This window comes from Tursiops truncatus, chromosome 6, assembly GCF_011762595.2.
Source record: "Tursiops truncatus isolate mTurTru1 chromosome 6, mTurTru1.mat.Y, whole genome shotgun sequence".
Classification (NCBI taxonomy): Eukaryota; Metazoa; Chordata; class Mammalia; order Artiodactyla; family Delphinidae; genus Tursiops; species Tursiops truncatus.
This window is the reverse complement of record NC_047039.1, coordinates 113198519-113222533: the sequence shown is the minus strand read 5'-3', so window position 1 is coordinate 113222533 and position 24015 is coordinate 113198519. Positions and strand designations below refer to the sequence as shown.

At 61.7% G+C, this 24015-nt stretch overlaps 1 protein-coding gene across 14 annotated transcripts in view; it reads right to left on the bottom strand.

Moving 5' to 3' along the window:
* The window catches only part of VAV2 (vav guanine nucleotide exchange factor 2), a 177980-nt gene that overhangs the window by 59474 nt on the left and 94491 nt on the right, over positions 1–24015 (bottom strand). For 13 of the 14 annotated variants that reach the window (XM_073806767.1, XM_073806768.1, XM_073806770.1 and 10 more), the window contains exons 3-4: positions 23254–23312; positions 2707–2775 (exon numbers count right to left, since the gene is read on the bottom strand). In XM_073806767.1, coding sequence (XP_073662868.1) covers positions 2707–2775; positions 23254–23312 — 128 coding nt within the window. The remainder of the gene's footprint in view (positions 1–2706; positions 2776–23253; positions 23313–24015) is intronic. The other variant, XM_073806769.1, reaches the window with a different exon arrangement.

The following is a 24015-nucleotide window of genomic DNA, read 5'->3' as shown; positions in this document are numbered from 1 at the left end:
GAGACAGGACGCTAGGAAATCTTGATTTTCAGTAAAAGGAGAAGGGGGAAAAAAGCATGAAAAATTTATTAACCTGGAGCCTCTGGGACGAAAACGCAACTTCAAGACTCAAATTCATTCCCCTCCCCTATTAATGTATGATTTACGTTTGCAATAACTGCAGCCATGAGGAACTCACTGGATTAAGGAGGCTCTCTCTTAATGTCATGGAATAAGATTATTGAACTGTGTGCAAAGCCGCACATCCCCCAGGCTGGCTTCTCCGCGCGAGAGGAATTCCATCCTGTGAGAGGTCAGACACAGGCAGAATAGACCGAGAAAGGGGAAAATGGGCACCCGGGCTCGCTGGCCAACTCACCGCCCAGGAATCCTCCAAACTGAACGTGAAAGAGCCATTGGGACGGGCTAAGCGGGGGGCCTGGCTGGTACAGAGGAAGCCGCACGAGGGCGCCGTGGGCCCCATCATCCTGGAACCCTCAGCCTCTGCTGACCCCTCGTGCATGTCTCGGGAGGGCAGAGACCCCCAGCCTCAGCTTGGGGGTGACTCGGGAGAAATGGCAGATCAGGTCCCGGCACTCAGCACTGGGCAAGGGGCTCCCCGGACCCTGGGGGGGGGCACTGACTTTGCATGGTGGAGAGGTGAGGGTACAGGCTCGGGGTAAGACGGCAGCTCTGCCGCTCCCTCGCTGAGTGACGTGGGCCAGTAGCTTCCCTCCCGAGGCCTCAGTTTCCTTATCTGTAAAGCGGGGGCCCCCCTAGAACTCCCCTCACGGGGAGACTGTGGGGCGGAGTGGGGCACAGAAGGAGATGAACATTATCGCTTGGGATGCGCTGTTAGGCCGCGGGCACGGGGTGCCAGCTGCTGGGGGGGGGCGGTGACACGGAGATGCAGGGACTGACCTCGGGAACCTTCCGGTCTATCACAGTGCACCCCACAAACACCCCAAAGGCCACACAGGGGTGTGGGTGCTCTGTGATGCGTGGGGTGTGAGTGAGGATGCTGGCTGGGCGGGCGGATGGACGGAGGGTGAGAGGCTTCCCAAAGTGGGGGGCGCTTAGGCCCGGACTTGGCAGACAGGGAGAGGCTCTCCACGGCGGAAAATGCCGGGAGGGCGGGCGGGAAGCAGCCCCAGCGCGGAGCTCAGCCAGCAAGGGGGCTGCAGACGGGGGGGACCCCTGGGGGCCTCCCTCCGGCCGTGCCTCTCTGAGCCTCGGCTTCCTCACCCCTCACGGGGGGTGGGGGAAGGTGGGCAGCCACGCATGCAGCCCCGCGCCTCGGGAGGCCCCGTGGGTTGGAGTGCACCTTTCTCGAAAGTTTCCAGGTCCCCCTCTGATTCCTGGGACCGGGCAGTAGCACCCAGGTAGGGAGCCCCAGGCCCTGGTTGGGACTCGTGTGGACCCTGGGCCCCATTTGCCCCCTCAGGGTGCTCTCCACCCTCGGACCCACATGGGGTCGACCAGGTGTCCCGAGGATCGCCACCATTCACACTGGGGTCAGCCCAGTTTCCGGAAGATGGGCTGGTGGCAGCTATGCCCACTGGCCAGTGAGTGTTTCACTCACAGATCACATAATGTTGGGCCGCCAGCTTGCTGCCCACAGGCTGATTCTTCAATGACTCCAATTATTTAAATGGACAGAGATCCTGCAAAGAATATCCCATATCCTAGAAGCAGCCTGGACGGGGGAGTGGAACAAGCCGGGGGCTTTGAACAGCGAGTGCACAGCAAATCCCGGCTCTTACTCTGATTATGATTCTTATTCCCAGTCTGTGCTGTAAGACGAAGGAGAGAGAGGCCACGAGTCTTCCCAGAAGGAACGGCCGTTTATCCGGGAACAAAGACAGGAAAGAGGCCCCCAGGGGCAGGAATCCGGGGAAGAGGGTCGTGGGCCTGCCAGGTCAGGAGCCACGTGGGACAACCCCACGGCCTGGGCAAGCCCATCATCTCCCGGGCCTCGGTCCCCCCCCTGCAGGATAGGGCGGCCCTGCCAGCTCCACGCCGCCGCCCCTTCTCCGAGCAGCAGGTCACGTGACCCCGCCCCCGGCCACAGCTGACCACACAGAACCCAACCATCTCTTCTGGAAGAGCCGCCGCCCAGGGATTCCTGCCAGTCCCTGGGGGGCTCCAGGACCATAAGGTGAAACGGCCAGGGAGGGGCAGCTGGACCCAGGCTGCATGAGATGGTGCAAGAAATCCTCGGAGAGAGGAATCGGGGGGACCCGGGGCAGGCAAAGACGGGGCCTTGGGAGAAGGGGAGACGCCCCAGTGGCTTCAGGTGGCCTGGCCTTGGCCCAGCCCCAGCCCGTGTCAGGCCACGAGACAGCCCGGAATCACCATCTGCCTTCGCCTGTAACCTGTGCTCCAGGGGCCCCAGCTTCCGGAAACGCCAGCTCTCTCCCATCCGCAGCACAGCCTCCAAGGGCCGAGCTAGGACACCTCCCCAGCCCCACTGCAGCTTCCATAGAGAAGCCCGGCAAAAGCCAGCCCTCGTCACGCCTGAGCCTGGGGAGGAGGGCCGCAGCCACGTCACCAGCAGGCACGCTGGGAGCCTCCTGGAATGTGGGGTGAAGAACCGCGCATCCTTCCGGCAGGGGAGCCACACCACCACCCCCGTGGGGACGGCCCGTGCAGACGGCCGAGACCAGCGCCCGTCGAGGGGGCCCGCGTGAAGCCCCGCTCCCCACCCTCCCCCGCCTGCCTCCTTACTCTGCCAGTTCCTCCAGGCTGCGGTAGACGTCATCGTCATTCTCCGCGGTCTCCTCCGAGGGGAAGGGCCTGTGGGAGAGGAGACGTCAGGGGAGTGAGCAGGTCTCAGTGGCACCGCCGCCCTGGCCGGGCCCCCAGCCTGTGGTCCACCACGGGACCCCCCGGAGCGAGCGCAGGAGCAGGCGGGCTTCTGTCCGCTCCCTCGTGGAAGGAAACAGGGTGCACGTTATGTGGCTGTGTGACGCAGGACCACCCAGATGGACGTGCCTAGAATGAGGACCCCACGCCCAGCTCGGCCCCGGACACCGGAAGTCGGTCCCTCTGTCCAGGTCCCGGCATCCCTGTTGGCAAACGAGGGAAGCGGGTCAGGGACAGCAGGAAGCTTCCGTCCGCGCAACTATCCTGCTTCCACACGCCAGGGGGACCCCAGACACGGGGATGTGGGCTCCCCTGGGCATCCTCGGCGGGGAGCACGGGAACCTGTCTTTAGGAGACAGAGAGGGTGGGCCGTGAGCCCCAAACTTATCTGGACTTGAGACCCTTGTTTTCCATGAAAATCTCCCAGTTCTGTATTGGGGGGATGCCCAGGGTCCCCGCAAACTCTGCCACCCCAAAGACGCATCTGGGAGGAGGAAGAGAAGGGCCCAGGAGTCAGAAAGCTTCCCGCTGGTGTGGGGAGGGCGGCATGGTAGGGGCGTCACCTGCAGACGGGCGTCTACCTTGGCAGCTCAGAATCCGTGGGAGGGGAACTCACGGGGAGGAAAAGGGGGCTCCCTGGGAACACGGGGTCTCAGGCCGCACCTGTCACTACTGCAAAGTGAACCTGGGCCTGACTCCTGGGAAAGGGGGTGGAGCCAGCCCACGCTGCCCAGGTGCTGGGGGCCGGCCAGTACAGGTGAGGAGTGTTAGGGCGTGAGCTGCAGGTGACACAGCCCTGGGCGCAGCCGGGCTCACGGGACGGAATGCAGGCGCGGCACCGGCCCCAGCCCCGCCTGCACGTGGCATGTGCTCGCGGGGAGGGTGGGTGAGCCCACCGGCTCTGTCACCCCGAACTGGGGTCTCATCTGGAGACTGATATGAGATCCCAGTTCACGAAGTGGAGGAAAGGGGCAGGTCCGCAAGCGGAACAGCGCATTCTGGGTAAAGACGCGACTGGGGTGGAAATGGGAAGGGCACGCTGTCGGCACCATACCCACACCTGGCCCCCCCATGCCCACCACCAGCACAGGGAGCCCATGCAGCAGCCCTTCAAGGAAATGGGCTTCCGACACACTCTCCGGGGCTCCCCGGGGTGCCCTGCACACCCACGTGCAAGCGCCCACTCCTGCCTCTCCCGCAGGGACCTGCAGACGGGTGCATGGTCCCGACTAGGTTGAACCAGCCCACGCCGGGCACAGAGGCCAGCCTCCAGGAGGACGGGGCCGGAGGGGGGTGAATGCTGCCAGGAGGAGGGAGCTGCCAGCTCGTTCGAAAGCAATGGGCCCAAATTAACCACCTCCATGGAGACGAAAACGCCCCTTTGGTTGAAACGAGCATCTCCCCATCTCCCAGGGCACGGGTTCTGGTAGGAAGTCTGTTATTAACGATCTCACAGGAGACCCGGCTGGCAGCCTCCTTGCTGGGGGTCAGGCTGACGTGCTCAGCAGGGCAGTCCAGTGGGGATGGACGCCTGGACCCTGTAGCTTCCACTACCAAGGCTTGGGGCCTGTGCTCCATGGGGTGGGGTCCTGCGGAGCCCACTGAGCCAGCAGCTGGAGGCCTGGGTCCTGCCCAGCTCTGTCACAGCGTTGCATGGCCCTGGGTCTGAGGTCCCAAGGCAGACCCACCAGACCAGGGGTCCCCATCACCTGCGGCTTCATGGCGGTAGCTCATGGCACAGCCCAGCCTGACCTCTCTGTGGGGGGCTCCCCCTCCTCCCTGTGGCTCTCCCCCGCTTCCTCGCATCACCATGACAATGGCATCCCCCACTGGGCATCATGTGGCAGGAAGGAAGGAGGACAGATGTGTGTCTTCGGGTCACAGGGAGAGCTGCAAGCCATCAAGACGCCCTGGCCCTCAGCAGACGAGGGACCCTCACTGACCAGCCATGGTTCCAGCCAGGAAACCACTCCCACGATACAGGAGAACCGGAAGCCGACCCAGATCCCACGTGGTTGACGGGGTGCTGGAACCGAGCTCTGGTTTCTTCAAAGTCAGTCGAACGTCAGTCACCCCGACTGCCGAAGGTTCCGGCCCCCACCCAACTGATCACAGGAGATCTCAGGTCAGGCTGAGACGTGACTGCAGGACCCAGAAGTGGAGCGTTCCCCCAAAACCACTCCCTGACCAGCTTTCCACCAGCTTGACCACTCTCTCAGCCTGGGTCCACTTCCACCTAGCACGGTGCCTGACATTAGAGAGGCATGGATGGACGGACGGATGGATGGATGGATGGATAGACAGACAGATGGGTGGGTGGGTGGATGAATGGTTGGATAGATGGATGGACAGATGGACAGACGGATGGACAGATGGATGGATGGGTGGGTGGGAGAACAGGTGGGTGGGAGACGGATGGGATTTGTGGGTTGATGGACAGATGAATGAGTGAGTGGGTGGGGGCATGGGGGTGGAAGGATGGATGGGTGGCCAGGAGGACAGGTTCAGGGGGGGTGGATTCGTTGGGGAATGGATGGGTGCACAGATAAATGGATCGTAGATATTCTCAAGCTGTTCTCAAGCTATTCCAAAACAACAAGTGGCAGCCTCCAATTAGATACAGGGAAGCATTTTCCAGAAGCGCTTATGAGAATCCACGCAGAGGTACCCGAGTCAGCCCTGAGCTGAGACTCTACAACACTGACCCTGACTTAACCCCGAGGAGACGCATTGGCACAGAGGGCGTTTCTGGGGCCACGTTCCAGCTGTAACTTCAAGCCCGAGAGGGGCTGGAGCAGGTGTGACCCTCGGGTCACTTGCCACAAGGCCTGGCTCCACCCTCCCGTCTCAGGCACCCGCTGATCATCCAGACCCCACCGCGCAGCATCTGCCACCCCCGCCATCAATGCCCCCCTCCCCGGCTAGACCAGAGATCCAGACGTTCATGGTGGAGCTCATTTGTTCTTGAAGAGGAGGGGATGAGAATCAAGTACGCAGAACGGCACAGAAATGCCCGTGGGCCAGACACCAGAGTGAGGCCATCCGGGTCCTCAGGGCGGGGGGGGCCGGGGGTCAGGGCGGGGCTGGGTTCCTCTTATCCCATCAGACCCTTCCTGAGGACGCATTTCCTCGTGCTCCGCTTCTGGGAAGCCAAGTTTCCCACTCGCACCACTGAGGGAATTACAGGGATGCCCAAGCCGGAAGCAGAAAAGCTGCCACGTGCCAAGAAATCCCCAACAGAGTCCATGCGTCAAAGCCACCCCAGCACCCCGTCCTCCCGGGGGGGCGGGGGGCAGGGATGAGAGGCTCAAGCCACTGCTTCAAGGTCCCACCAAATTACGCCTCCCACCCTGAGGTCAACGTGAGCATCCGGCCGCTTGGCCGGCACGGCCGTGTGTGGGCAGGACAGTGACAGTGCCAGTGCCAGAGGCTAGGGGCGCCCCCCGCTAGAGGAGGAAGGCCCCAAAACACGGCACCCTAAGGGAGTGGCTGAGCCCAACCCCTCGAACAAAGAGCAGAGGGGGGCACATTCTTACGCCAAACCACGCCTTGCTCTCCGTCCCCCATCCATTGGGTGGTCCCTGGACACCTGCCCTGAGCTGGGCTTGGGGGCTGCCACTGTCACTGCTTCAGGGCAAGGCGCAGCCTGAACGCAGCTCTGGGATCAATAATCAGCCTCTGGTCCTTGTCTGCGGGGCTTCTTTGAGAATCTGCTGTAAAACCATGACCTCTGCAAAGTGCCCGCGTGCGTAGCTGTGCGTACGGCCGCGTGGGGACAGGACACGTGGTCGGGAAGCGGGCAGGCCCGATGCTCCGGGGCCACGGCATGAAGGTGGCGGACACAGGTGCACGCCAGCTGGGACCCAGGAGCAGTCGGATGGGGGCACTGGAAGACCCTGCACGGCGGGCAGCAGGCCCGATTTATAGGACAAGAAACCCAGGAGCCAACGAGAGGACCCCTTGGGAGGAGGCGCCAGGTCCCCGGGTTCTGTGTGTTGGGGGAGAACTCGTCCAGCTTCACCTCTTCCCATGCTGTGCTGAGGGACTCGGGGCCTGGACACAGGGTTCCAGGGCAGTGCAGCCCACTTGTCGGCACTGATTTACTATTTTTCCAGGCAGCAGCCTGATTTTCATGCGCTTCAAACCCAGCTCCGGTGCAGCACTCGGTGTGCCGACCCCTCCTGCTATCTGGCAGCGGCCTCCCCTGCGTTATCCAATCCAACCCAGGGCTCCACCAGGCGGGGCTATGTGGTGGCTCCCGGGCCTGCTTCCCTGGGGGTCCCTCCACCCCAGACCAGGGAGCCCCAGGCACACAGCAGGTGCACATCTCATGACTGTGCTGTCTGCAGACGGCCCGCCAGGACAGAGAACGTTGCTACCTAGAGCCATCACTCTACACCCTGGCAAGAAGCCAAAACAGAGACCCCCCCCCCCCCCCCAATGCCACTGTCACCTTCCTTTTCAGGGAGAACTTGTGGAGGGAACTAAGAACCAGGCTTCGGCAGGTAATAGATCTGGGTTCCAATCCTGGCTCTGCTGCAGACTCGCTGTGTGACCCTGAGCAGGAAACTCTCCCTCTCTGAACCTCAGTCTCCCCAACTGTAGAATGGGGGCAGTAGTCATTGTTAAGATTAAATGAGATAACACACGAAAGCCTCTCAGCCCACGTCCTTGCTCCCAGCAAGTGTGACAGCCTGAGTCACTTTCCCTCCCCTTCTCGGGGGCTCATCCCAGGAGTCCACTTCCAAGTCCAGGGCCTCCGACTCAGGCAGTCCCCACTGTCCCCGCGGCCTTCTGAGCAGCAGCCCCAGTGGGCCCACCCCGGGTTTCCATGACAATTAGGAAATGCCCCTCACCCAGGTGCCTCCAGCCCTGCCCCAGGCCCGTGGGGTCAGCACCACCACGGGGTCCTCCAGCCCACCCTGCTGAGGTCGTTCTCCCCGGGGGCCTGGAAGAAGAAGGGCATATCCAAACAAACGCTCATATTCGGGAGGTAAGAAAGCTTCGGGCCCGACCACCGAGCGCCACGCAGAGAATCTAGGACGCAGGGTTTATTTTTCCACGCTTCAGATGAAAGCGACCCGGGCCCAAGACGGCTCTTCACTTCTCCATCCTTCACTTGGCGTGTGCAGGGAGGAAAGTGGAAATTCAACTCACAGAAAAGCGCTCCCTGCAAAGTGACCTCCAAGGTCCGTGTTCGCCAGCAGCATCACAGAGGAGCCCCATCGGCAGATGCCCCTGGTCCACCTTGGCCGGCCCGGGGTGTCCGAGAGAAGGGGCAGAGCCTTGGGTTCCCACCCTGGAGGGCGAGACCAGCTCACGGCCCCCAGAGAGCAGACTCGGCCTCAGAGGGCACCTGTCCTGCAGGGGTGACCACCGCCCAGCTTGCCCCGGACAAGGGAGTTACCAAGGATGCGGGAATTCCAGGGCTAAAACTGGGACGAGCCGGCCGCCCCAGTCGTGCATGTGGCGGACAATGGTGCCCCATTTACGGCGCTGGCGCTACCTGGGAGCCCTCAGAGGTCGCTCCCCCAGTCGGGCAGGGCACAGTTTCCGAAAATGGCCTGAGAATTAGGTGCGGTGGGCCTGCGGAAGGCCTGGCACGGGGCCTGGCCCCGGGACACTACTGGGTTCAGCCTCACCTCACCAGGGGTGATGGGGGCCCAGGCAGTTGCTAGGTGAGCAGGAAGAGAGCAGGGTGGGCGGGAGGGATCGGGAATACCCGGCCCACAGGGCACTGGGCCACACCCCACGACGTACCACTTTGCCAGGGAGCCGGCAGCCAGGAAGACTTCAAAGGCACATCAAACCGCAGCCTGAAGGCCCTGGCAGAGGCCCATTTAATTATTCAAAGAGTCACCTGGGTGCCGCCTGCTAATTGGCAGGGAGGCCTTGAAGCACTGGATTTTGCTTATTAAAAACGGCTCTCCAGCTCAACAGCCCGACCGCCCAAACAAGCAAGGGATCATGTCCCTCTCTCCAGCCCACCACACTCCCATGCAGACGGGCCACCGTATCAGGGGCTGCGACGGGCCCCTCCACCCACTCCCACCACGAGGGCCACACAGGGCTAAAGGGCATGGGGACGGCCACAAAGGTATAGACGGCAGGAGGAGGAAAGGGAAACCGGGAGGGCTTCCCGTAGGAGATGCCGGGGAGCTGACTTGGAGAGCAAGGTCTAATTTGAGTTCAGAGCTCCAGCCCTGCGTCAGACAGACGGGGGGCTGGAATGGGCCACACAGCTTCCTGGCCCCTGAGCTGGCCAAGGGACCTGAGTTAACTCACCTGTAAAATGGGTGAGTTAAAAATAAGCCACCTGCTTCACACACAGGCCGTGTATGACGCTTCATGACGTGCAGTGTGGCTGTGCCCTCCCACAGGGCCTGGCCCGTAAGGAGGTGAGGCGATGGTCAAGATTTAGGGGCTGGAGGAAGCGGCCTGGGCAGAGGTGATCACACCAGGCACACTCGGGGGTGTGTGGTCTCAGACAGGCTGGGGCAGAGCAGAAGCAGCTGAAGGGCCAGGTGGGGCAGGAGTCCGATGGGGACCAAGGCGGAGGGAGGGAGCGATGGATGGGCCGGCCCAGGTGCCACCACCAGGACCTTAAGCCCAAGTCAGCACAGAGGTAGGAGGTCTCGAGGTCCCCCTGTGACGTCTGCAGAGGCAGTCGGGGGACGAGGTGTGGCCGCGGCTCCAGGCGACCGGGGGAGACCCAAGTGAACCCCCAGATGCCAGCCAGGCGGTTTCAACCCTTGCTTCCAGAACCCTAGTGAGGCAGAGGGGGACACTGACCTTGGGTCAGGAAAGAATGGTTTGTTTCCCGCCATCCCATTGTCTGAGAGAGGGAGGGGCCTGGAGCTGCTGCTGAGACAGAGGAACGCGGTTTCTCAGCAGCTGCGATGCTCAACTGACTCTTGACTTTCCGGCCCGCTTCTCGGAACGGCTGCAGTTTGGAGCGGAAAGGCCAGCGGATCAGCGGGGCCGAGTCCCCTGCAGCCACTCGGCTGTTTTCCTTTCATGCCACCTTGACCTCTTCCCAGGGGACACCTGCCTGGCCTAGACGGGAAATCCCGGCGGCCTGCCAGGGCCCCGCCTGGATGGAACGCTCTAGAAACGGCCATCGGGGAACGAGAGGCATCACAGAGAGGCCACACAGCCAGCACGGGGGCTTGCCAGAGCCACAGCCCGTACGGCCCGCCCCGCAACAGCCTCTCTTTCCAGCCCAAGGCCCAAGGCCACTTGCAGCCCCGTTTTCACCAGCAGACTCTGCACAAAAAGTTTCCGCACTGCTCACTCATGCGCCAGGGTCCCTTGGCCACGCCCAAGCGCAGTCGGGGCCCCAGGGGATGGACGGGGCAGGCTCGGCTCCAAGGAGGAAGCAGGCCGGGCAGGCGGGTGGCTCTGGCCAAGGCTCCAGAGCCCATCGGCTGCGGGGCGGGGATGGGGCCCCCCACCAGGGCAGCTCTGAGCACGCATGGAAAGCTACACCCTGGAACACCCGGGCGGCTACTGGAAACGCTCTTCCCTTTTCTCCTTCTCCACGTCCAAAGCTGTCTGCTCCCCGAAATGCCCCTTCTGGCCCTGTGATGCCTGTAACAGCAGAGCAGGGCTGCAGCTGCCCCCTGACCCTCCCCCTGCTACCCGGTTACGGCCCGGCCGCACTGGACACGGTGACAGTGGCCCGTCTGGGTCACATCCGGGCACAGCAGTGAGAGTCAGAAAGAGAAGAACCAGTGGTTGGCTGTGCCAGGTGGGTGTCCAGTCCACACTGCTGGCTCTGGACGGTAAACCCACTGGGACGTGTCAGAAAAGCAGACCTTCCAGGCTTCCCTGGTGGTGCAGTGGTTGAGAATCCGCCTGCCAATGCAGGGGACACAGGTTCGAGCCCTGGTCTGGGAAGATCCCATATGCCGCGGAGCAACTAAGCCCATGCGCCACAACTACTGAGCCCACGTGCCACAACTCCTGAAGGCCGCGCGCCTAGAGCCCGTGCTCCACAACAAGAGAAGCCACCGCAATAAGAAGCCTGTGCACCGCAACAAAGAGTAGCCCCCGCTCGCCACAACTAGAGGAAGCCCGCGTGCAGCAACGAAGACCCAACGCGGCCAAAGATAAAGAAATTTATTTTTTAAAAAAGCAGATCTTCCTCGTAAATACATGAAGCCTAGGAGACTAGCTGGGGACCCTCCTCAGGGATCTGGGGAGACCCGGAGTGGGGGTTCTGAGAGACCACCAAGCCGCTGTGTGACCTCAGGCAAGACCCCTCCCCTCTCTGAGCCACGTTCTCCCACCTCCGAGAACAGATGGTGGCTGGGGGGCTGGGGTGTCAGAGCTGGAGGCACTCCTCTCCCCTCCCCCCACTTCCTGCCGGTCCGCTGGGAAGTGAAGGGTCAGCCCCTGGCCCTTCCACCAAGTCCTAAGAAGGCCTCTGCAGGCCCGCAGGGAGGGTCCCTCCCCTTGGTGGGTCCGCCAGGACGGAGAGGGCAAACCCGGGCCTGCCTGCAATCACCCCCTACCTTCCCATCCCCTCTGGCCGGGGCAGGCATCACTAGTCGATCTCTGTGGCAGAGCTGGGGTGGGTGATGCTCCAGCTGGAAGACTGGTCTGCGGACTCCGGGTAGAGAAGCAGGTCCTCTTCCTGGGGCAGTTCTGGCCAGCCCTCCACCTACTGCCCAGAGGAGGGGACTGTTCCAGGGCAATCGGGCCAAGCCCCTACCGCCCGGCTGAGGGTCTGGGGTGGAGGTAGGAGCACACACACCCTGCTGCAAGGACACAAGTGAAACCCAAGCCCTCCCCCCAGTTCACAAACGAGGGGTCCAGGAAAGGCCTCTGGATGGGGGTGTCCTCGGGTTTCCCCGTCAGTCATGACAGCCCCCCACAAGATGGGGATTACCGTCTCATCACAAATGAGGACACCAAGGCTCAGAGAGGTAGAGAAAGTTGCCCGAAGAGACCAGCCAGGAAGTGACAGAGCCGGGCTTGGAGCCAGGACTATTCCCAAGAGGGGTCAGAGCAGGGAAGAAACCCAGGCGGGAGGAAGCCTGCGTTCCCCGCCCCTGCCCAGGCGTCCGGCAGCATCTGCGCTGCAGCTCTTGGTCATCCAGAGGGACTGACCTGCCAAGCGGGTGGGTGGGGTGTCACTCCCTGCACCGCCAGCCCCTCCTGTGGCCTATCAGGCTCTCGCTCCCCTCCCCCGAGCCACCATCTCTCCGGCCTGGACACCCACGGCAGCCCCTCACTGGTCCCAGCCTCCACCCTGGAGCCCCTGCAGTCCACACGGGGCCAGCAGTTTCTAGACAAAATCTCAGAGGCCACTGCCTGCTGAAACGACCCCCAGGGCTTCCCCTCACACTCAGAGAGACCAGAGACCCCCCACCCTGCCCAGCCCTCCCAACACCATCTTCCTCCCACCCCCGGCCCCTCTCCATCCCACAGGGACACCAAGCACATCCCCTCCCCGCCCCCACCCCCCAGCACCTCTGCCTGGGCCTCCGATGCCCAGACCTGTCCACACTGGCTCTGCTCACTCCTCGGGGGCCAGCCAGATCGAGGCCATGTCCTCGGAGAGGGGCACTGACCACTGCATCTGAGGGCCTCCGTTCCTCCCTCTGCCGCCGTAGCCTCAGACTCATCCCCCTGGAGCAGGTGCACACGACTGGTGACGGTGCAGGGCAAGGTGCGTGCCAGTGTTTGGGCAGCAGGCTGCTCTGGGCTCGTGTGAGGGCATGGACAGGACTGCTGCCCCCCACGTGTCCCGGGGGTCCGGCCTGGCTACTTCAGAGCAGAGGACTGGACTGCAGCCCTTCTGGATGTTGCCAGCCCTGGGTCTGGAGGTGGCCTTGGGCAGGGAGGGCTGGGCTCGGGCCAGCTGTCCAGCTCACCTTGGAGTCTGTAGGGCCGAGGGCCCAGCCAAGCCTCAGGGCCGGGCTCCAGGCCTCGGCGTTAATCAGAACCACTGGTGCCTCACTGCTGCCCTCCTGGGACGGGCCCGAGCCGGACGCCCATCCCATCCAAACCCCCCTCCCGGACTGCCAGTCAGATTCCCAAGCTGGAGAGACGTGCCGGGCCCGTGGGAGCTCAGTGGCAGGGACCCAGCCTCCTGCAGCCGCCGAGCCCACCAGGGGCGGGGCCAGGACCACGCCTCGGCCGTTGGGTGGCCCCGCATCACATCGCATGGTGGAGGCCGGACCCTCCAGTGCCGAGCAGGGTACAGGCCTGCCCTGGTCTCCCTACCAGTGACCCCAAAGGGAACAGTGAGGGTCAGCAGGTGAGACCCGAGGCTGGTTTCCCAGCCCCCAGAGGCCAGCTCCGCCAGGACCTGAGGCTGGAAGGGCCCGGAGATGCCCCGGGCAGCAGATCTGTGCCTGGGTCAGTGCTGGGCCCATGCCCCAGGACCCCTGACCCCCAGATGACTCCCACGGGAGTATGGGAGGATGAGGTCCCAGTTCCACCCCAACCGGCTGGGCGACCCTGAGCTAGAGGTGCCCTCTTGGGGCCTCAGCCTCCCCTGCAAAATGGGGTTGAATCCTGATTCCCGGGGTCCAGGTGCGCGTTCTGTGCGCTGACCCGTGGGGAGGGCTCCGCCCCATGTGTGTTGCTGCTGCTACGATGGGGGGGGATGGGAAACGGGGGACAGGAGCAGCTCCGGAAAGGCCAACGTGCCTCACAGGACAGAACTGCACACCACGACCTGACCGATCACGTGACGGCCGTGAAAACAGCAATCCCAGGAGTCAGCTCACACCTGGTGACTCTGTATTGAAGGTCCGAAACAACGGGGGCTACACGAAACTACGCATGAAATACAATAAGACTAATTTTACAGGAGCAAGGAGGTGGAAGACCCGAAGTTAAGGATGGTGGCTAACCATCCTTCCTGCTGGGGCCGCCGGGCCCGGACCCGGGAGAGCAGCGGGCGGTCATACGATTCCTTCTGCCCTGTGAGCTAGAAGGTTCTAGTTTGGGGGTTGAATGCTGGGCTCATGAGACTTAAAAATAATTAAAAACTAAATAAATGAATCCATAAAAATAAAAGAAGGAAAACCGATAACCAAGAGGGAAGAAGCAGGGAACGTCAAGGGAAGCCAGACAGACGGTCAATTCCAAGAGTCCCTTCTCTCCTGTCAAAATATCGCCCCAAGTTGCCTAAAAATGAGGCGTACGGTGGTGGGGACCGGCGGCTGGGACCCGGTGCCTGAGCGTGAAGCCGGAGGTGAGGGAGACACGGCGGGCGGCGGGCAGGCTCAGGTGGCACGGGCTCCCCCACCGAGGGCTGGACGGTGCAGGGGCCCCTCCGAGGCAGCCTGGCGGGGCCGTATCTGGGTTCACTGCACCAGTCCCTAAACGCCTGACCTCAGGCCAGCCCCCCAGGCTCTTGGCCTCAGTTTCCTCATCTCTAGAACGGGACACAACAGCCCCTCCTCGCAGGGATGGGCAGTATCCCGCAGCGGGGCAGGCTGAATTCCGGTCGCTGGACATCCTGGCTTCACCGACGGGGCGGAGGCTGCAGGAGCCAGTGGGTGACTTGCTGGGTCTCCTTCCCCTGCCGCGGTGGCCACTCTGTTCCAGCAGGAGGCCGTCTGTCAGCCTGGCTCTGGGGGCAAGTGGCGTGGAGGGGAACACGGCCGACACACACGGGTCACTGCAGCAAGTCATCGAGACTCAGGGCTGTTTGCTGGCACCGAGGAGGCTGGTCCATCCTGACCGCAGCAGCAGCCGGCACGGAGGAGGGGCGCGACAGGAGACCCACAGTGGGAAGGATGACCCAGGTGACATCGGGGGGGCTGTCCCTTTATTACCAAAGCCCCTCTCCCGACAGGGAGATGAGCGGGACTCAGGCTGACCCGAGCGCTGCTGTCACACCGTGTAACTGGATGTCCCCAAAGCACCAGAACACCTTTTGCAGATGCTGCTGCACCTCCAGGCGGCAGGTCTGATTCACGGGCTCGGCCGGCCTCCCGCCACGGCGGAGACTTGGGCCGGTCCCCTCCCACCGGCCACAGCTGGGAGCAGAGCTCAGGGCTGCACAGAGCGCAGCGCTGACCTGCTGGCCCCAGAGCTGGGCTTGGGGGGCGGGGGCTGGTGGCTAGCAGGGCCACATCCCCCCATACCGCCGGCCACACCGCGATGTCACATTCTGTTCCAGAGCATTTTTAATGACCTCACATCCCTTCTACACATGGATAAATCCCACTGCAAAACAGGACAAGATTTCCTTCTCCGTCTCTGAAAGCGAGCGGATAATGTTACACAGCTGCCCAATAAATGTTTAATGGTGGCATTTGCTGAGAAGGCAACGTTTGATTGTTTTGCCTGTTACAGAATGAAGCAGTCTTCGCTCCCTAGAGGGAAGGACAAGCCTGGGGAGGGGGGCGGAGCTGGGGCTCCAGTGCCCGAGGACATTCTTACAGCCCCCAACACTGCATGTCGTTGGGGACAGGGCACCTGCCAGTGAGGACACCACTGTCCTTGGAGGCCCACCTCCCATCCCTGATAACTGGAGGGGGGCTCTGAATCCCAACCTCCCTGCCAGCCGCTGGCCTCCTCCTCGGCAGTCAGGTCTCAGGCTGGCAAGGGCTGTGCTGGGACCGGGTCGGGGCTCCTGGGGGCCCTTGCTCAGCTTTCAGGAGTTGCAGCTTTGCGCTCCCACGCACCGGGGATGCCAGAGGCTGAGGGACCCCTGCCTGGGCCCCGTCCCAGAGCTCGCTGCCCAGCAAAACCCACATCCCCGGGCTTGAAACGATAGAACTTCATTCTCTTGGTGCTGGAGGCCCCAAATCCTGAAATCAAGGGGCAGGCAGGGCCACACGAGGCTCTGTGGGGAGCCCTCCGGCCTCTCCCAGCTCCCGGGGGCTCCAGACGGTCCTGGGCTTCGCAGCGTCACTCCAGTCTCTGCCTCTGCCTCCGCCTCCAGGTCCCTCCCCTGTCCCTGGGTCCCTGCTCCGTGTGCCTCTTATAAGGACACCTGTCTTTGGATTTAAGGCCCACAGGGTAGTCAGGATGATCTCATCTCAAGATCTCTAATTTAATTACATCTGCAACGACTTTTCCCCAAAGCTCACATTCACAGGTTCGGCGGCATATCTTCTTGGGGCCACCACTCGGCCCAGGACACCTGCCCTCCCGCGGGCTCACCGGGGGCCCCATGGGAAGCCAGGGCTGGGAGGCAGCGTCCTCAGGCCTCGCTTTGAGAACTGTGTTCGGGCCACTCCACACTGGCCCTCGCCCCGGGCTCCTTTTCAGAGAGCAGGAAACAGGCCCAGGGCTAAGAAACCTGCTAAAAACCACACCGGCAGCCCAGACCCGGGTCTCTTAGGCCCTTAACCCCGTGCCTGTGGCCTGGGGTCGCGCTCCGGCTTCTCCCCGCAGCCTGCCCTGCACACGGCTGCCTGTGACCGGGGTCCGGTGTCCATCTCCGCACCTGACAGTGACTGGTCCCCCACGCGTCCCAGCACCTGTGCAGGGCTGCTGGCATCCCCAAGCACTGACAGAATGAATGAATGGGCAAAGGAATGAATGAATGAGCAGATGACTCCCTGGGCCCCGTCACCACCTGCTCGGGAAGCTCTCTGGGCCTCAGTTTCCCCGTGTGTAAAAGTGGGGGATGAAGGGCCAGGTGTGGGAGCCGAGGAATCGGAATGGGGAGATTCACACTCGACCTGCCCCAAGCCTCCCAGACAGGTGCGGGCAGATCCCCCATGCAGAGAGGGTCCTTCTCCTCCTCCTGTCCCTCAGCGCTCTGGACCTACTATGTGCCAGGCCCTGTGCTGAGACCGTCACGGCCATCCTGTGAATCCTCACAACAGCCCAGGGAGGGGGCTACCACTCTGACCCCACTTTACCCAGGAGGCCATGGAGGCTGGGGGCGTGCAGAAACTGACCCAGCGCCCCAGCACCACCCCCAGTCGGCCGGGTCACTTCCTCATCCGCCCTGCACTGCAACGCACTGTCGAGGGCCTGCTCCGTGCTGGGGATCACTCTGCCAGCCATTGACCACCTCAGAGCACCACGTGGAGACCAACCGACTGACGTTTACGTGAAAGAGGACAGATGGAGGAAGGGTGGCAGGACGGGGTGTGGACGGAGAAGCGGAAGCACAGATGGGTGCCTGGATGAGGGCACAGGTGACGGGCAACTGGAAGAAGGGATGGACAGACGGATGGGTGGATGTGTAAGTGGACTGATGATGGGTGCAAGGAAGGATGGACGGACGGACAGACAGATGGTGGGTTGGATGGACAGGACAGGCGGGCAGGTGAATGGGAGGGAGCGAGTGAGGGTGGGGGAGGGGAGGGAACAACAATAAAAGTCCATTAGCTCGGCCAGATGCACATGTTCTGTGGGCAAACTGACAGCACGGGCACGTCTAGCCGGCGACGACTGCGACGATCTGGGAGTGCGGCAGAGAGACATTCAGCTGCGCTGTGTCTTTTTAAAGACCCCCACCTGCGCGGAAGCTCCAGCTGGCTACTCACGCCCCGCCTGCCGGGCTGCATCCCGCTTCTCCTGACCGCCTCCAGCACGGATTACCTCCCCGCTGCCCCGCGGGAAACGGCCAGTTAACTTCTTTTTGAACAAACGTGTCCCCTTCCAGCTCTCGTGCCCACAGTGGTAGCGGCAGAGAGAAGCAGACACAGCGCTCCTTCAAAATTCTGCACAGGGGTGAGTGACGGGTGAAAGGAAGCGGCCCTCCCGGTGTCTGCGGTGGCGACGGACTCAGGAAGAGTCAACCGGCCACCGTCTGCCACCGTCTGTCAAGCACGCGGCCCACCTCCTCCACGCCGTCCTCCCGACAACCCTACTCACAGATGGGGCCCAGGCTCAGCTGCCGGTGGCAAGCACTCAGGTGTCCAGGGAAGGACGCTGCAGGCCCTGGATGGTGGGGAAGGTTCAGAGGCTCCGTGGTGCCTCCCGGGAGCTCCGTCCCCGTGGCCAGCGTGGACAGGACACGGCCTTGGTGTCGCCAAGGCCAGCGTTGGGTTCTCCCCGCTGCCCCAGGGCTGTCCCCTCCTCCCCGAGTGTGGGTCACTGTCACCAAGTGTGGGGAGAGGGTTCTCGGCAGGAGGTTTAATGCAACAGTAGATTCCCTCCCGGGAGGGGCCCTGCATGGAAGCAGGTGTCACCTTGTTAGGAGAATGCGAAAGGAATGCACACGCTGCGACCACCCTGTTCGCCAGGCGGGGGCCCCACACTGGCCTCAGCTGCCCCTCCTTATTCTGAGGTGGGTTCCGTGTGAGGACACCTGCGAGGCCAGAGTGGGGGGACAGGCCAGGAGGAGCCCCATCCGCACCCGCTCCCTCGAGCGAGGGCCTGGCCCACACAACATGCACCCCTTTGAGGCGTGAAGCACCCCACCCACCCCAGTGACGGCGGGTCACCAGCCTTGGCTGCCACGTCACAGCAGCTCCGGGGTCCTTGAAACACAGGAAACCAAACTGACCAGGCCTGACTGCCCACCCTCCCCTGCCTGCACGCCCTCGTCCAACACCTCCCAGACAGGCGCTCCCTCCCCACCAGCCTTGCCTCTGCCATGAGGAGCACCCTCCCCTTCTAGAACCTTCTACAGAGCCCCAGGCAGGATCAGGAACACTGCAGGCGCCGCTGCCCCAAGTGGTGGGATCCCTCCGTTCAGGTGAGAAACGCTTGGGAGTAAGACAGGGGCGATGGCGGCACTGAACGTGTGTGAGCTGCCACCGAAGCGTGCACTTCAAAGGGACGAAGCTTAGGTGGAGTTTAGTGCAGCTCAGTAAAAAGCCAGAGGGCACGAGACAGGGTGGTGGGGCTGGGCTAGGACTAGGGAATCAAAGACGGAGGCTGGTCCCTGCTCCCAGAAGCACTCAGCCCAGTGAGGACCCAGAGCCCAGCCCACCACCTGGACCCAGCGCGGCGTGTGTGCAGACGTCCACGCGCCTAGGGCGCCACGACAGGCCCCCACCCGCTCCTAAGGCTCCTGTCCCATGCCGTCTGCATTCACTCCCACTGCTGCTGTCCCAAAGCACCACAGTGGCCCCAAGCAACACGGGTTTACTATCTTGCAGTTCCGGAAGGTGAGAAGTCTGCCATGGGTCTTAGGGACTAAAATCAAGGTGTCAGCAAGGCTGGCTCCTTCCGGAGGCTCCAGGGCAGGATCCGTTCCTCTTCCAGCTTCTGAGACGACCCGCGTTCCTTGGCACGTGGCCACATCACTGCAACCTCCGCTGTGTCATCACACCTCCTTCCTCTGACTCTGACCCTCCTGCCGCCCTCTTACAACTACAGGTGTAAGTACATCTATAAAAACGTAACCTGCAGAGAACCGTTTCCCTGTCACACAGGGTCCAGGAGTTAGGAGGTGGATGTATCTTTTGGGGGGCACCTGTCGGCCCACCACCCAGCCAGCAGCCCGTGGGCGTTCACAGAGTGTCAGGGGCTGCACTCAATCGCGCTGCAGTGTACGGGCTCACGGCAACTTTGCACGGCAGGGAGAGCTTTCCCAGCCTACAGAAGAAGAGACAGAGGGTCCAAGAGCGTCCCTGTCTAAGGTCACTCAACAAGCAGGTGGCTGGCAGATGAGGCCTCCGCCGGCGGGGGGCGCCTTGGCTTCACCTTTCAGTTTCAGCCGCAGAGACGGTCTCACCGTCTCCTCCTTCCCAGCCATTCCCAGCCGTGATGATCCCTCAGTCCGGAGGGCCGGCTCCGGCTGCGACAAGGACCCACATCCCCACACGCTGAGCTGGGTGGCTCCCCAGGGATCCCCCCCACCGCACACACACATCGCTCCTGATCCCCCAGCCAGCACCAGGGTGCGGCTCTTAGATTAGGTCTCCTATTCATCAGCCTCTGAGAAGCATGATTGGGGCTTTTGTGGAAAATCGTCTCATTATGCACAGAGCAAGCGTTGTGAAAATGATCATTTTTCTAAAGGACCATGTTGGGCTCCTATCCAGCCACGAAAGAAAAGAGGAAGAGATTCGGCAGGGCTGCAGGCTCGGTCTGTGGGTTTTCAAAACAGAAAAGGGTTTGGCTAAAGGAACACCTTCTGCTAATTAACAACACTGTGAAATGCTCTTAAGGGAAGGGAGCACAGCGTTTTGTGTCAGCGCCGGTGGCTCCCAGAATGGTAAACTGCCCGCGAAGACTCAACCTGTACGGCGCACGAGGAGAGACGACTCAAATACGTCGTGCTACAGGGGCGGTCGGAGCCTGCCTCCCAGGCTCAGGGTGGGTGAGCCGTGTGAAGTGATGGAGGTCCTGTCCCCAGGGGGCTGCGGAGGGAAGGGACCCTGGGAACGTTCTGGATTGGGGCTCAGACGAGGAGGGAGAAGAAACACAGGGTGGGGATGGGGCACAGGGGAAACCGAGCGATACAGACGAGGAGGAGATGCAGGTGAGCAGGGCAGCTCTTCCTGCAAAGGCTCTGCTCCTCCCGGGAGGTCCTGCCTCTTCCTTTTGTCTGCAAACACCTCCCCCATCCCCTTCATTTCCCCCTCCCCCGTGTTTAGTAAAGGGTTAACTCAGCAGACCTGGGCTGCCCACACCCTGCACATTCTACAAAGATCAGGCCCTGGTCCCGCGGCTCCCAGCAGGGACCTCTGTGCCCTTGGGATGTCCTGCTGATAAGAGCATCTCTGTCTACCTGGGGCACCCCAGGCCAGGCCAGAGAGTCTGGGAAATGATGGGGTTTATGGGGGGGCCTAGGGCCCCACCGTACCAGCTCGACCTCTGCAGGGGCTGGAGGCTAAGGTCACCCACGTGGGCAGTCAGCCATGCCTACAGGACCCACCCCAAACGAGAACCTGGGCACCAAAGCTCAGGGGGGCTTCCCTGGCTGGCAACCCTCACCCGTGACATCACACATCGTTCTGGGAGAATGAAGCAGAGAGAGGAGACCTGGCAGACTCGTGCAGCATCTCTCCTGGACGCCAATCGATGTGCCTTTTCCACCTGCTAATTTGTATCTGGTTCCTTTTGCTATAATAAACCAGAATCTTGAGTAGAGCGGCTTTGCTGAGTTCTCTGAGTCCCAGCGAATCGTCAGACCCGAGGGTGGTCTTGGGGGCCCCCGACGCACCCTGTTACGTCACTGCAACAAACTATAGTATGTATTGAGCCCTTCCGTGGGCCAACACTGACCTCGGGATTTACGTGCCGCATCTGAATGAACCCTGATGAGCCCCCTGGGTGAATCCCATGCACCGACTCGGAGAGGGGCTTCCCACACGAGGCACACAGCCAACAGGTGCAGGGTTTACAGCCGGGTCTCACCACCTCCGCAGCCCAGATCGCAACCCTCTCTGCTCACCATCGCCCTAGGGGCAGCCACCTTCAGGGCTGGGGTCTTCATTCCCCATCCAGGGGGCCACTGTGCCCACACACTGCCCGGGCGGCTCCCGGAACAGGGAGGGGAGAGGGCAGGTTTCCAAGCTCACCTGCCAGCCTCGGAGAGCACCACGGGAGCAGCCTGGGGGGCACCTGGGTCGTGGGGCGGGGGCCCTGGGACCATGCGGGCGGAGAGGTCAGGGGGGATGGGGGCGAGAAGGCCAGGAGGGAGGGCACTGCCCCGTCCCCCAGGGGCCTCCACGCTGATCAGAGGTCACACGCCCGCTCTCAGGCCCCTCACCACCTTCTAAGCCACCGGCAGACCCTATGGCTGGCTGTCAACCCTCAGGGAAACTGAGGCTCCAGGAGCCTGTAGACAGGGCGGTCCCAGCCTCGGTCACGGGCCTCGGGCACGGCAGGGCACGGCGTGGGGAGCCTGGCACGGTGCTCAGGCCACCGCAGGACCGAGTCCAAGCACAGCCAGCTGGCTCGTCCGCCCCAGGGGCACCGCAGGGCTCCCTGGCAGCAGGCCCCTGTTTGGGAGGACGTTTAATGGATTGAGAGAAAAGCTCACATTCTCACGCTACGTGACAAAGCAGAGAAAATGACTAACTTCTGTGGCAGGACTTCATTCCCGCCTACGTGTACATGCAGACAGGCACACAGGTGGAGAATGTGCTGGAACGGGTGAGAGGCGACTCGGAACACCGCCTGTCGTCCCGGGCTAGCGGGGGAAAGAACGGACGACCGTTTCTGGGAAAAACACAAAAAAATCCACGTGCTGTCTTTGTATCCGGAAACAACTCGCTCTTCTCAATTAAACATTTTTAACATGTTCCTATTACAGACAAAAGCTACAATGAAAACCAGCCCATGCAACTGGGGGCCTCACAGCGGAAGTTCTAGAACGTAGGCTGGGTGGTGGGTACAGGGGTTTCGTCTTAATGTTATTCCTTATACCCTAAACGCGTTATAAATATTCTCGAGTATGTGTTTAATAGCAGCTTAAAAACATTTTTAAACAGCCTATCCTTCAGCTGACATTAAAAAAAAATCCTCAATTCAATGAAATTTCTGAGTCCTTGGAGAACCCGACAGAGAAAGAGGTTCTGGGTGGGTTCCCTAATATTTGCGTCTGTTCCGGTGACCCTCTGGACCTGGGCAAACAGCCCCACCAAGGGTCCCACTGCTGTAGGCACCCTGGTCCTGGGACCCCCGGCCCACGCATGTGCAGCGCCCCCCTCCACGACAACACCAGGGCGAAGCCCCTCCGTAGTTCCACCACCCTCACGAAGTCGCCTGCACCCAGCCAGGTGCGACCCCATCCACTCCACCCGCAGGAGGAGCTATTTCTGCCCCCCCAAGCTTCTCATCCCCCCCCCTGCTAGCCCACAATCCCCAGGGACATCGAGGAAGGGAGGCCCCGTGCTTGTCCTCACTGGATATGGAAACCTGGTCTCGCTGACCCCAATCCATGGGTCAGAATACACAATGACCAGTCCTCACCTGGGGCTGCCGCCCCGTCCCCCTCCCCCGTGGCCGGCATGCCCCCATCCCCCCATCTCCCCTGACCCCCTCCGCCCTCACAGTTCCAGGGCCCCTCGCCCCACGACGTCCACGTGTCAGGGACGAGAGATCAGACCAACGGGGGCCATGGGATTCTCTGCAATCCAAGCAGAATTAAAGCTGAGAGTGGAGAGATTCCTGCCGGGAGGCCCGCAGCCCCAAGCAGACAGGTCCCCTGGCTCGGCCCCATCACAGCAAACAAACACTGCTACTTCATGCGAGGCAAGACCCACTTCTGATGCATTTAGGTAGGCAATGATCTGTGAAAGGATTAATTTGCTGATCTTATTACCTAAATCGAGAGAGATTTTGCAGCCATCAGTAACACGCTGCAAGATTTCCCCGGTGTGAGCTGAAGCCTCTCCCCTCCTCCCCGCCCCTTCCAGCCGCTGCCAACAGGCAACCCGACAACATGCTGAAAATTCATGAGAAAGACACAGGGCAGACGGTGTCTGCTCAAAACTCCAATATCTGCGACAGGGCACGCGGTCGGCGGATGAAGATGAAAGGGCAGGCACTCAGCAGCGCGCGTTCCGCGAAGCTCACCTGATTCCTTTGGTCTGAGCCAAGTTGTGCAGGGAGAGCCTCGACACGGCCGAGATGACCTGGGGGGAGACGAAAAGATGCTTCTGTAATTTCACCAGAAAGCCTAAAGTCATCATAAAACTGTCATGAAGTGTTTTGTAGGTGTCGTGAACAGTTCCCTGAGCCCATTTCATCTTGGTAAACAATAACAAAAAAAAACACAGCATAAGATTTTTTAGGCAAGACACCCCTTTTGTATTTGACGTGCAAAATATGTCATTTTGGTGCACTAATATCTGCTGAGGGCTGCTGCACGCCCGGCGCAGCGCCCTGGAGAGGAGCAGGGCTGAGCTCACAGCCCCCCTCTGCTGACTCCCGGGGCTCCGACATCAACCACTCCCTGAGTCTCGTTCTCCCCCAGGAGAGGGTCTGCCTCATCGGGGCCACTGAGCGTCTGTCTGCTCAGACATCATGCCTACAAAGTGCTCACCCCAGGCTCCTGTTCTGCAAGTTACCATGTGATTAATAACAACTCCTGTTCCGAGTAGGTGCTGATACATTTCAGAGATGGGGAAACAGTGGCCCAGAGAGGTCAAGAGATTTCCCCAAGGTGACACAGCAGCCCGGGGCACAGCGTAGACAGCATAACGCTCCCTTCCCTTCCAGCCCCTCCTCTCTCCAGTAGGACCATTTAAACAGATGCCCGGCGCCCTGGGGGGTCGGAGTATAGACGGAAAACGAAGCAGCCCAGGTTCAGATTTCACGAGGGGATCCCAGCAGGCT